Source organism: Vombatus ursinus, unplaced genomic scaffold (assembly GCF_900497805.2).
Source record: "Vombatus ursinus unplaced genomic scaffold, bare-nosed wombat genome assembly UNPS02014784.1, whole genome shotgun sequence".
Taxonomy (NCBI): Eukaryota; Metazoa; Chordata; class Mammalia; order Diprotodontia; family Vombatidae; genus Vombatus; species Vombatus ursinus.
In genome coordinates this window covers 21,485,940-21,499,914 of record NW_020954562.1, presented here as the reverse complement: position 1 = coordinate 21,499,914, position 13,975 = coordinate 21,485,940, and the positions used below count along the sequence as shown (strand labels likewise).

Sequence of the window (13,975 nt, the reverse complement as noted above, 5' to 3'; positions counted from 1 at the left end):
AGGTCATTATTAATTAAACCTAACATATGCACTTACAGATGTAGGATTTTAGAGTTGGAAAGGACTTTGAGAAATCTTCTAGTCTAGTCCTCTCATTCTGCAGATTTGATCTATCAAAGTGAAATCTCCCTCTGAGACTATTTCTAGTTTTTCCCATAAATTTCTTGCATGGACAAGGTACTTTATATGTTGTCTCTCTCTATTATTAGAATGTGAACGCCTCCAGGACAGAGACTGAGTTTTTGCCTTTCTTTGTATCCCAAATACTTAGCACTGTGCTAGGCATAGAGTAAGCACTTAATAAATGCTTGTTGACTGTACAATTTTTTAAAAAACAGAATTATTTTAACTTATTTACACTTAACATCAAGCAAAAAGATAACCCCACAGATGATCTCTTAAAGTATCTATAATAACAAACAATGCAAAGGAGAAAGGGCTAATACTATTACTTTTAGGCAAGGTACTAGCTGAATCAAAAAGAGACTTATGGAAAGCAGCTACAAGCATAAAAGATGTAGGAAAAGGGGCAGCTAGTTGGTGCAATGGATAGAGCACAGGCCCTGGAGTCAGGAGGACCTGAGTTCAAATCCAGACACACAGTACTCAATAGCTATATGCTTCTAGGCAAGTCACTTAACCTCAATTGCCTCACCCCCACCCCAAAAAAAAGATGTGGGAAGAGCACTTTGAAAACTTTACAGCATTAGATAAATCTAAACTATTAATTTTATTTTTATTTATTTTATATTATTTATTTTAATATTATTTTATCATTTCAATACCAAAATGGCAAATACTCCAAAAAAAAATATCCGTACCCTCTCCAGTTCTGTCTGAAAACTTGAATGTGGTAATGGTTTAGAATGTTTAAATTTAGTGTTTGTATTTTCCTGTAGAAATTATTTTATTTTATTTAAATAAGGTTTTAAGGAATATATGATGGGGGGAGGGGGCACTTAGCACAGTGCTCGGCAAATAGTTAAGTAACTAATAAAAGTATATTGATACATTGATTCAAAATCCAGACCAATTTTATCTTCTGTTCCAGTGAATCCTTGTCAGGAGTGGTCACACATATTACCAGGAATCGTGATCACAGATTAATCTTAAAATGACATACCTAAGTTGATGCTCCCTCAAGTTAGACAAAGCTTCCATTCCATGTAAATAGGAATACACTATTTCCAGATCCTGTTTTAAAAGAGAAAGAGGAAGAAAAATCATTAGGCCTGTTAGAAAAATTAGATTTTAAAACAGTCACTATATTGACTAAAAATAATAGTACTGTATCTTAGAGAAATCACTGAAAGAGAAAATGATTATCTGTAGAAAAACAGCTAATTTGTACTTATATTAGTGAAAACCTAGACACGACCTATACACTAAGCAATTGCAGAATGGCTAAATAAAACTGATGTATATTTTTGTAATGGAATACTACGGCCTCATAAAGAAAATACTACGTGGTTGAAAATCATAAAAGCACCATGATTTCTCAAAAATCATAATTGCAGGTGAATGACTGAAAGGGCAATAAGCATGCTAAATATAAATAGGCTGTTAAAAAGAAAAATTACAAATTTCAATTTGCACACAAGGAAGGGCATAAAAGACTTCATCTGTGACAAGTGTAACTGGAAAAGGAAATAGGGCCTGTCATCCAGTGAAAGGGCGGGCTAACAGATGAACAGCTCAAGCATTAGGCTTATACCCATTAAACATTAAAAGGCCCATTGGGAAGTGTTCCTAGGTTTGGGATAGAGTTGCTTCAGATGATTTATGGAAGGATATAGACATGAATCTAACTGGATATAAAGGCATAAAAACAACAGAATAAGCTGACATTACATTACCAAAAAAATCTATTTTTTTGCCTCAACTTATGATTTTATCAGCAAAGGGAGCTCCTGGTACAGAATTTGCTCTGTCATGCAGAACATTTTCTCTGCAATTTACAGTCTTGGAGTGCTGCCTAGAGGGACAGAGGCTTTAAATGCTTAAACTTAATGATACATAACTAATTTTTTATTCAGGGCAGCATTTGAACTCAAATCTTCTTGACTTAAAATTGACCTTGCTTTGAATCATTTGGCATGTGTTTCCTCAAATTTCCTTGTATCTATAATATAAAATGTGTGTATATATGTAAATATACATGTGTGTACGAAATGTGTGTATATATATGTGTGCATGTATACATATGTATGAGGGGCAGTTAGGTGGCACAGCAGATAGAATACCTCGCCTAAAGTCAGGATGACTTATTTTCATGAGTTCAGATCTGGCCTCAGACACTTAATAGCTCTGTGACCCTGGACAAGTCACTTAACCCTGTTTGCCTCAGTTTCTTTATCTGTAAAATGAGCTAAAGAAGGAAATGGCGAACCACTTAAGTATCTTTGCCAAGAAAACCTCAAATGTGGTCACAAAGAGTCAGACATGACTGCACAACAGCAACAAATACACATAACATTATGCATACATACACCAGTCAAATATAATAGAGATTTACAGTCACACAGGCTCAGAAGAGAACACAGCAAACTCATTTTTTGTTCGCTTAATTTCCATTTGTTAAAACATATGGTATACATTGATTAGGGAATGGCTAGACAAACAATGGTTAGTGAATGTAATAGATTATCATTATACTCAACAATACAGATCTGATTATGGTGCTGCACCACAAGTATAGTTAGCACCAAGAGTATTGTGTACAATCAGTCACTAATGCAGAATCATTCTGAAGTGACCTCATGTTTAACTTTGCTTGACTTTGCCTATGTTCAGCCAGGCCAGCAGGAAGAGGGGACATGGGGGGGGGGTGTCCTAAAGGAGAGGGCAGTCCCACATGCTCTAATCCTGGCTCCTTAGACCTAATCCCATCTCCTCATAATGAGATAGCAACCTCCACCAAGCTCACTAATCCATCTCCTTATTTGAAGGGTGAGTCAATCACAATACTATGGGGAGGAACTGAGACACCGTTTCTGAGTCCTGTACCTATCAGATTTTTCTTGCTCTTCTTAGGAAAGCTGTCATCAAAAGGAGCTGGTGTTAGCCTTGTGGCCAGCCCCCATCAAACATGTTTCTGCCTCGGTGTTGTTTGATAACTTTTTAATTTAAAAAAAAAAATTATCATTGCACTATAAGAAAAGAGGACTATGACAAATACACAGCAAAATAATACACAATGACTAACAATCAAAATGCATGTATAAAGTCCTTACTATGTGGCAGGCACCATGCTACAAATGGGAATGAACCACAACAATGACAATGGCAAGAATAACATGAAAAGAAACAAAACAGAATGCTCAGAAACTTTATCAAGTAATGCTGGCCCCAAAGAACAGATAAAGGATTGAACTGTCCTTCCTTTGCAGAAATAGGTGACTATGGTTGTGGAACACTACATACGATGGTAGACTTGGCTGATATATTTTGCTGAACTTTTTTCCCCTCTTTCTCATTCTTTGTCATAAAAAAGTCACTTTTATTCTCTTATACTTTCAGTATGTACAATATACCAATGGACCAAATCTATTTTAAGGTGGACACAATCTTATTGTTAAAGTTATAAGAGATGGATCTCTGAGAGGGCAAAGGGAATGAGAAATTAGGAAACGAAGATAATGCAAAAAAAAAAAATCAAATACAAAAAAATCAACACATTTTTAATTAAAAAATAAGTGTATGGCATGACAGTCTGCTTTTGAATCGAGATATAAAATGGCAAGATCTAGGCCATTTTTGTCTAACTCCATATTTGGTTAATTTCTCTATACTTTAAAGCATGACTTTGCCAATACTGAAGGGATCTTTGCTCTCTTGTGGCTCACTTTCCAACAACAAGACAATGCCTATAATAATCCTCATTATTAGGTCCCCACATTCTAAATGCTATAGACCATAAAGGGATAAACCTTAAAGTTATATCCTAGAAACTCTACAATAAATAAAGAAAAATCAAACTCCACCCCTCCAACATCAATATACTCAATAGCCTCATTTATAGCCTTTGCACTAAATGGTTTCCATAATCAATCAACAACATTTATTAAGTATGTGCTAGTAAATCGTGTGTGGTTTGTTTTTTAAAAAAAAAAAATACACAAAGCTCAATGACATAGTTCCATTTCATTTAGGAAAAAGTTAGAATAATACTTTTCCTTTTTAAAAATTGCTCTTTGTAACATTGTGACATTTTTAGCCAGAGTCGTCAAGAGTCTTTAAATAAGATTTCCATTTTACCTCTAGCTTCTGTAACATGGCACTATAGATTCTAGTCCAGGACGTGCTCATAACTAGCTATATGATATTTGACAGATCACTTAATGTTCTTAAACCACAAATTCTTCATCTACAAAATGATATGGTTGGACTAGATTTCTACAGTCTCCTCTAGTCCAGAATTCCAAAATCTTGGATAACTCAATTGCTTTCTCTAGTCCTCAATATCCTCACCTATAAAATATAAAGTGAATTCACTAGATGATCTCTAAGTTTCTCCATTCTTTTATCTACAAGTGACTCCTCTTATATAGAAATTTACACAGAAAAAAAAAACTTTTTGAAAAAATAAAAGATGTACAGAATCTTGACAAAGATAAATAAGGAAAAGTTTTCAAATAATTAAAATCTGCATGTTTAAGGTATTCTTTATGCCTGTACTGTCCTGATTCCATTTCCAGTAGAGAAACCTTTGATGAGAGAGGTTGTTTGTTTTATGTCCATTATCCCCAGAATCTAGCCCTACCATTACACATAGTAAGCACTTAATAGATGCTTTTAATAACAATATTTATTAAGCACCTACTATGGACAGGCATTTGAATTGGACTTCAAAAGATGAGTGCAATTTGAAAAGATGGTACAGTCCCAGGCATGGAGTCAAGAAGACCTGAGTTCAAATGCAGCCTGGGACAATTACTAACTGTGTGACCCTGGGCAAGTCACTTAACCTCTATTTACCTTAGTTTCCTAATCTGTAAAATGGGAATAATAACCTACTTTCCAGATCTGATCCTCACAACAACTTCATCTACAAAATTATAAGGTTGGACTAGATGTCTACAGTCTCCTCTAGTCCAGAATTCCAAAATCTTTTGAAGTCCAATTCAAATGCCCCCCTGTTGTAAAGCCTTCTGTAACCTCCCCGTCCCCCCACAACTCACCAAGTTATTATACCTCTTTCCCACCCCATGCCCCATCCCACTCCCACTGCCAACATTCTGTCTGTCTGTAGTGATATCTTATCCCCCTTTTAGACTGTAGGCAGGGTATGTGTTTTTATCTAAACTTGGTATCTAGCCCAATTTAATTAAAAGGATGGAAAAGATTTAGAAAGACAGAATCTACAGGGAATGATATAAGCATTTCAACAGCAAGAAAAACATTCTATTACATATCTATCAACAGAACATAGCACATACCCCACCCCCCAAAAATGTTTAAAACCTGAATAAGGTCTAGTGATAGTTCTTATGAGGAATGACAACCACACACACATACCCACAGTCCCACACATACTCTTTTAAAAATTTTATAGGAGAAATATAACAAGATATTCTATGTTCTCAAACAATGGATAAAGAGCAGTTATAAATTCATAAGCTCCCTACCCTCTCCTGAGTTCAAGATATAGCCAAATTATAGTAGCCATCAAACTAACCTGAAGTCATGGTCCTAGAAACTAGTAGGAACAAGGATCAATGAAAGACCTTGCATAAGTTCCTTACAAGAGGGTGGTGATAGGGAATTGGCAATGGTCCTCTCTCTGTCTTCCCTTTCTCTATCCTTTCCCTACCCTTCGTATGCACTTCTTTCTAGAATCAGTAATTTACTTGAGGAATCCCCATTCTTACTCCCCACTACAGCCTGCTCTATGCCATCAGGGACTCATATACTCAATTGAACTTCTCCAAATTAGAACTCATGATCTTTTCCCCAAAATACTCTCTTCTTCCCAATTTTCCTCTTGGGGTACCATCATCTTCTGAGTGACCACGCTCACAACTTCAGTAACATCCTCAGATCCTCACACTCACTCACCCCTCATAAATAACCTGTGGTCAAGTCTTGCTGCTACCTTCAGTGCATCTCTTGCACAAGTCCCTTTCTTTTCTTCACTCACACAACCACTACCCTATCACCTCTCACACATGTGGGCCATTGCAATAGTCTTCTAAGTGATGTCCTTGCCTCAAGACTCTTCCCACTACAATTATTCTCCACTCAATTTGTCAAAGTAAATTTTCTAAAGCATAAATCTGACCACATCATCTCCCTATTCAATAGAATCCAACAGGTTTCCTATCACCTCCGGGATTACATGAAAAAATCTTCTAGCATTTAAAGCCTGACTTCTTTGTCCTACATTTCTAGACTTCTCAAACTTTTATTTCCCACCAGTTCCACTCGCCTACTTGTTGTCTTTCACAAATGATGTTCCATCTCCAAACTCTGTGAATTTGCAATTGGCTGGTCTCCATGCCAGAAATGCTTTCCCAACTCATCTCTACCTCCTTGCTTCTCTGTCTTTCTTCAAGCCTAGGAAGCTTTTCTTGGCCTTATTCCTTCCTCTGTTCCCAACCCCAACCACAGCTGCTAGTACCTTCTATCTAAAATTACCTTCCATATAATCTGTATTTTAGTAATTGGGTGACTAGAGCACTGGTCCTGGAGTCAGAATATTCAAATCCTGAATTCAAATCCAGCCTTGGACACTTACTTGCTGTGTGCCTGTGACCTATGTGCCTCAGTTTCCTCAACTATAAGATGAAACAGCACCTGCCTCAGGGTTGTTGTGAGGATCAAATAAAAGAATATTTGTAAAGTACTTAGCACAGTATGTGACACATAGTAGGCACTACATAAACACTTATTTCCCCCCCTCCTATATCTTGTATGTACCTTGTAATTTTCATGTTGTCTCACCCATTAATAATGTGCTCAAAGGGACTTTTTTTTTTTTGGTCTTTCTTTGTATCCCCAGCATTAAAGTGTCTAACTCATAAGCAGCTCCACATAAATGTATGTTAACTGACCAATCTAAATAACCTGGTGGTGCAGTGTAAAGGTCACTGGATTTGGAGTCAAAGAACTTGGATTGGCATTCAAATTCTGCTCCCTTTCTATCTGTGTGACCTTAGATAAGTCATTTAAACTCTCTGGGCCTCAGTTTCCTCAACTGTAAAATGAAGAAACTGGACTAGATGAACTCTTCCAGTTACAAAGCTATGACCCTTTGATTTTCTTCTATTTGTATCAGTGGTGACCTCTGAATAATACCTTTTCATCCCATGGTTCTTGTTCATAGTTTTCAACCTATTTCCACTTCCTTTCAACCCAAGTGGACCTATTGCAGAGGTAGTTAGGTGGTGCAGCAGAGTTCTGGCCCTGGAGTTGGGAAGACCCAAGTTCAAATCTAGCCTCAGATACTTCCTAGCTGTGTGACTCTGAACAAGACACTTAACCTCTGTCTGCCTCAGTTTCCTCAACTATAAAATGGTGATAATAATAGCATCTACTCCCCAGGATTGTTGAGAGGATCAAATGAAATAATATTTGTAAAATGTGCTTAGCACAGTAAATGGTATATAATAAACGCAATATAAACGTTAGCTATTATAATGCTATTATTTCCTGAAAAGGACGTATCTCAATAGGTGTTATGAAAAAAAAAAAAAAAAACCAAAAGCTAGGCTGAGAGTGTTCACCATCTTGTTGCTCCTAGTTCTTAGCCTCCTTCCTTTCTCTAAAGTAAGAGCAGGTAGCATTTCTATAGTGCTTCCCATAGACTAACCCCTTCTTCAATTCTCATAACCATACCGTGGGGTGTTTGGAGAGGGTGTGGAGGTAGGGAGGGAAGCAGAGAAGAAAGATCCATGTCCAGTCTCTGTTCCCTCCTAGGGCTCTTTCTACTATACCACGCAATACTAAGCGCTCGGCAAAGTATGAGAGGACATGAGGAAGGAACGTGGGGGCCTCAAGTCCCTGCTTTCCTCCTCCTCTCTCCCTGACATTCTCTGTATTTTCTGTCCATTTATTTATTTATACTATCCTTTTTTGTATCTACCTATGTCGCACAGTCCCCTCAAAATGTCAACTCCGTGACCACAGGGTCTAATGATACTTTGTTGATCTGACCTTTGCGTTTGACCTTTATCCATTTCTCATGCCCCCATTTATTGGGGGGGGAGTGAGAAAGGAAAGGGATTTGACATATGATATCAAAGAATCCATAAATTAAATATGTTCACAAATGAAAAAAGGAGTTCATGGGAAGAAAGGCTCTCCCTTGTCTCTAGCAATGCATATCTGCACTTTCTTTGCAACATATCATTTCAGAGAGTGGCTTTGGGTAATGACATGTTAAGTGACTTGCTCCTGACCAAGTCTGGACAGCTACGTGCTGCAGTAGATGGAGCGCTGGGCCTAACTCCAGAAAGACTCATCTTCCAGAGTTCAAATCTGGCTTCAGGCACTTACTACTTGGGCAAGCCACTTAACCCAGTTTGTCTCAGTAACCTCATCTGTAAAATGAGATGGAGAAGGAAATGGCAAACCACTCCAGTAACCTTGCCAAGAAAACCCCAAATGGGGTCTAGAAGAGTCGGACGTGATTGAAATGAGTGAACTACAACAACAAAACCTGGTCAAGTCAGTAAGCATTTATTAAGAACACCTGCAAGGCACTGTGCTGGGAATACAAAGAAAGCATCACACCGCACACACCCCTCAAAAATACAATTCCTTGTTCTCAAGGAGCTCACAATCAAATGGGAGAAACAACATGCAAACAACTAAATACAGAGGGGAATAACAGAAGATTGTCTCAGAATCTGAATGTCTGAGGTGGGATTTGAGCACAGGTCTCCTGATTCCAAGGCCAGCTTTTTATTCACTATACCCTGCAGTCTCTCTGCATATAAGCAGGTTCTTCATGTTTGTTTAATTTAATTCGTAATGTACTCTTGGAAAGTATGGCAACATGGAAACAGTTCCAGTCACCCGGGGCCAGGAGCTGACCAAGCACAGGAGCCTGGCTTACTCACCAAAGCCAGCTAGAAAACGGTAATAATCAGCAGCAAGCAGAAATGATGCTCTGCAACTAGTGTTTTCTGTTCCAGAATGAAAGGAAATCTTTGACCTTCGCAGAGCAATGGTCTTGGAGCCTAAACCTGCAACTTCACAATACAGAGCGAGTGGATATTATTTTTTAAAAAAATATTGACTTCTTAACCACTGAATCTGGTTCCGTTTTTCATTTTTGACCCCAAACCTATGTGAGAACATAAACTGACAAATAATCTCCAAAAGGAAACCAACATAAACTGTTCTTTTCCCCCTCTGTATCTCAGTTACTATTTATAGCCCCTACTAAAAATGTGAGCTGCTTTCCTAAAGTTTCCTAGTTATTGAATACAAACAGGAACACATTACTCTAACCAGGAAACAACATTTCAGAACAATGAACCTCTCTCCCCCACCTGGGAAAAAAGGAAGTCTCTCCTCCCAACTCCATTTTCTTTTTCTATTTAAAGAAAGCCATATGAAAGCAGGCTAAGTAGTTATAAAACTGGGCGAATGCAGTTGTGCTACTGAATTGAAATGTGGTTTGCTGGTTCTAATCTCAACTGGACCATCACAGAAGCAAGACAATCCTTTTATGCCTCCATAATTGATTCTCTATTCTACCATCCAGCTATCTCGATCACCAAAGCAGCTGCTAGAAAATTTCCCTTTCTTCTTTGGGACTCCCATGGCACCCCAACCTTCTCAGCTCACCTCATCCTAACCTTATTCTCCCCCTTCTCATCTCACAGCCTCTTTATTTCCCACTTCTTCCTCCTTTATTCAAATCTCTGATGTGGCGATGTCTCTTTCCCAAATAAAGCCAACACCTTTGATTCCATCCCTTTTCATCCTCTCTGCTTTACTGCTCCCACTATCATTCCCCTGCTCCTTTCAATCTTTCAATCTTCCCCCTACCTACTGGTTTGCTTCCTGTTGCCTATAAATACACCCAAAGTTCCTTTTAAAAGGTCCTTGCATCCTCAATAGCTACTATCCCATATCTCTCATCCTTTCCTCAGACAAACCCCTAATCACCAAAGTTACCTAGATCTCATAATTTCTACATTTAATGGCCTTTTTCCAATCTCCATCCTTCATGACTGCTTTGTAGCATTTAACATTTTTGATCGCCCCCTCCTTTTAGACATTCTATCTTCTTTGCCTTAGATATGCTCTCAGTTTTGGTGGCACTGCTCCTGCTTCTTCTCCTCTTACCCGTCTGACTGGTCTTCTGTCTTCTTGGCTAGATCATCCTGCATACCAGGCCCATTAACAGCAAGTATGCCCCAAACCTCCCTCTGGGGCTCTCTTCTCTTTAATTTCTACACTCTCCCACTTGCTTACTTCATCAGCTCCCATGGGTTCAATTATTTCTGTGTAGATGATTCACAGAGCTATATATCTAGCCAGTCTCTCTCTTGAGCTTTAATCTTTCATCACCAACTGTCTTTTGGACATTTTGAACTGGATATCTCATAGTTACCTCAAATTTATAATGTCCAAAAGAGAAGTGAAAATATTTCCCACTCTCCCAAACCATCCTTATTTCGAACTTCCCTATTTCTGTCAAAGACACCATTCATTATCCTTCCAGTCACCCAGGTTCCTACCCGCAATACATTCCTTGACTTCTCACTCACTCTAACTGCACATATCCAATCGGTTACCATATCTTGTCATTTCTATCTCCACAACTCTTGCATACATCTCCATCTCTTCATTCATAAACACTACCCTAGTTCCAACTCTCATCATCTCTTGCTTAGACTACTGCAACAGTCAATTTGGTTTCCCTGCCTCAAGTCTTCCCCACCTCCAATCCATCCTCCAGACAACCACCAAAAAGCACAGATTTGACCTAGTCACTCCCCCACTCGATAACTCCAGTGGCTCCCTATTGTGTCCAGCCATCTTGACCAACTTGCTTTTCCTCACCTTCCATCTTTAACTCTGTGCCTTAGCAATACCAGTTCTCTAAGCCTGAAGTCTCTACTCTCTCCATTCATACCGTTGGAATTCCTGAATTCCAGATTATGCCTTGAAGTCTTTCCAAGATACTCCCAGCATTTGGTGCCTTTGCATCCCAAGATACCTTATATCACACAGCATCCATCACATGTGTGTGCATATGCTTAATTAAGTAATTTTTAAGAACCTACTATGTGGCAAGGAAGGTACTAAGCACAAAGACTGAAAAGCTAAAAGTGAAATAGTGACTACCTTCAAGAAGCTGAGGGATTGGGAGTGGGGGAAGGAAAGCATGGAATATAAATATTGTCTTCTTCCATAACTCCTTCACCCTTTGAATGCAAGCTCCTAGAAGGATTATCTCACTTTTAATCTTGAATCTCTAGAGTCTAGAATAGAGGTTCCCAAACTTATTTGGCCTATCGCCCCCTTAAAAAAAATCTACTCAGTGCCCCACTGGAAATCTACTTTCTTTAACCCTTTAATGGTTTTTTAAAATTTGTGTCATTTCAAAAAATGTATATATAAAATATTTTTATGTTTTATATAAATATATTTTTAAATGATGCATCTTAAATTTAACAATTTATTGAAAATTTGTGGGGTTTTTCCTGCATTGAAATTTTGATGACACAATATTGTGTCATGTAACCATATAATATCATATTATAAACAAGTCATTACATGATGATGATGTATGCTGCACTTCCCAACAATGTGCGACACTCTCGCCTGCCATCACTTGCTTGTTAAGACTTGACCATTGATTAGTTCTAACTTGCATTTTGTGTTTTTTATTTGGAAAATAATGTAATCACTACAACTTGAACTGTTACACAACAGATGAAACATGTACAAATGGTTTTTCAGACTTCTTTCTTTATGTTTTTGCCTCCCCCTTATTTTTATTCAAGGCCTCCTAATCGCACCTGAGTGCCCCTCAGCTGGGTGGAATTGGCCACTTTGGGAACCTCTGGAGGAGCCTCTCCTGGAACAGTAATAATTAAGAATATACTGGAATCTGTATTTTCCCAAATGCTGATGGGCCATATCAAAACCAGGAAATTACATGATCAGTGCCAAATAAAAATCATTTAGTATCTATAATACTCTAAGAAGCTCATTCCAGGTTATTCAAAACAACAACTGTCTCTTTTAAGACGTTGGGTGGGGGGAGCACAAATATTACCAAAAAACCCTTTGAAGTTTCATTTGTTGGACTCACTCGGAAAACCTGAAGTTCAACAACAGTGGCTAATGTCAATAAGTTGCAGTTTCACAATTTTCCCCGCCTCAGACAGTATTTGGAATTTCTGTTCTGTTCTGGTCACTATGTATATTACATAACTGCTGTGTGTTTGCCTTTTCTACCATTTTCAGAAAACATCTAAATCAACAAGAAAAAAAATTATTCACTAATAATCAATTTGCATTTTGAATTTATATCCTATGGCAAAAGCTTTCCAATTCAATTTGCTGAAACTCATGTTATATGTTATGTATTCAAATCAATAAACATTTATTAAATGCTTACTACTGCTAGCCACTGCACTAGGTACTGGGGATAGAAGCCAGAAAACAAAATAATTCCTGTCCTCAAGGACATTATATTTTACTAGGTCAAATTTAAAAGTCCAAGTCAAGTTGATAGAAAGGTATTCTTTAAAAATGAAAAATGCCCACATATTCTATCTGGAACTCAGGTTGCAGTTTTGCATGGGAACTAAGGTTGGGGTTTTATTAAAACTGGAGTACTTGCTATGGAAATGATGGCAAAGTAGAAATGCCACTTGATTTGACATCAGACAAGTTGAGTTTATATTCTATCTTACCAGATTTGAAAGGTTCTTTACCTCTCTGTACCTCAACTTTCTCATTTGTAAAATGGGAATACCTGTAGAACTTCTCTCACACGATTCCCTTGAAGATCAAATAAGATAATGTGTGGAAAGTGCTTAGCAAATGTTACAGGCCTATGTGAATGTCAGTTATAATCACTGTCATCATAGTGACCTTGAAGAAAACTCTTCATTTCCCTGCCTGTTTTGCCATTTGTAAAAATGAAGGAGCTGGCCTTCATGTCCTTTCATTGTCCTTTTCAATTCAAATTCTATAATCCTAGGGTCAATTACAAAAAAGGTGAGCGTGTACATTGCCGATTCCTCAACTCGGTGTTCCCTATTCCAAGGAAATCACAGATACTATCCCTATGCCTTGTTTCAAACACAGCAGGGGGAAAAGGGAGTTGCTTACCTAGGATTTCCCTATATAGAACCACTGAAAACATAGACCTGATATTAACCTCTATATAGAACATGATAAGTAAGTTCTGGGAGGACTGAGGCTGTTTTGTTTATACTTGGAAATAGCAAACGTGTATTGAATTGAATTCAATTAAGAGCTAGTTTTCTCCAATCACCTTATAATAATAGGGGTAGGAAAGCATTTATGAGATCCAAGGGGCTGGACTATCTCATTTTCTTAGGAAAAGACCCCAAACAAGCTTTACTTTCCTAACAATGACCAGATAAATAGACAGAGAGATGGCCTTAGATATTCTGTAGAGACAAGTTAAAAACTGAAATGAGTTTTCTTACTCATGTTCAGAGTCTGAAAGAGACTGCAATTAGATGGAGGCAGAAGAACTAGAAGCTTCAGTTTAGCTTCTGAGAAAATTGCAAGTTTTTAACTGGAAAAAAGAACACCCATCACTTGACTGAAAACAAACAACTGAGCAAATATAAAGACAGGACAATTTTAGCCAGGTACCTACTGTACCTACATATTATGTTCTTTTATTATCACTGCTCCAAATTGTATCTTCTTTCATAGTCTTAATCATATGCTACACTGTAACAGCAAACAGGAATTTTGCATAAAAATATAAGATTGGCTTTTGAGTGTGAATGTCATTGGATGGCCC

General features: G+C 37.8%; 1 protein-coding gene across 5 annotated transcripts in view; it reads right to left on the bottom strand.

Moving 5' to 3' along the window:
• Nucleotides 1–13,975, bottom strand: part of RAPGEF2 (Rap guanine nucleotide exchange factor 2) — a 311,585-nt gene that overhangs the window by 194,751 nt on the left and 102,859 nt on the right. For all 5 annotated transcript variants that reach the window (XM_027866834.1, XM_027866836.1, XM_027866837.1 and 2 more), the window contains exon 2: nucleotides 1,124–1,194. In XM_027866834.1, coding sequence (XP_027722635.1) covers nucleotides 1,124–1,194 — 71 coding nt within the window. The remainder of the gene's footprint in view (nucleotides 1–1,123; nucleotides 1,195–13,975) is intronic.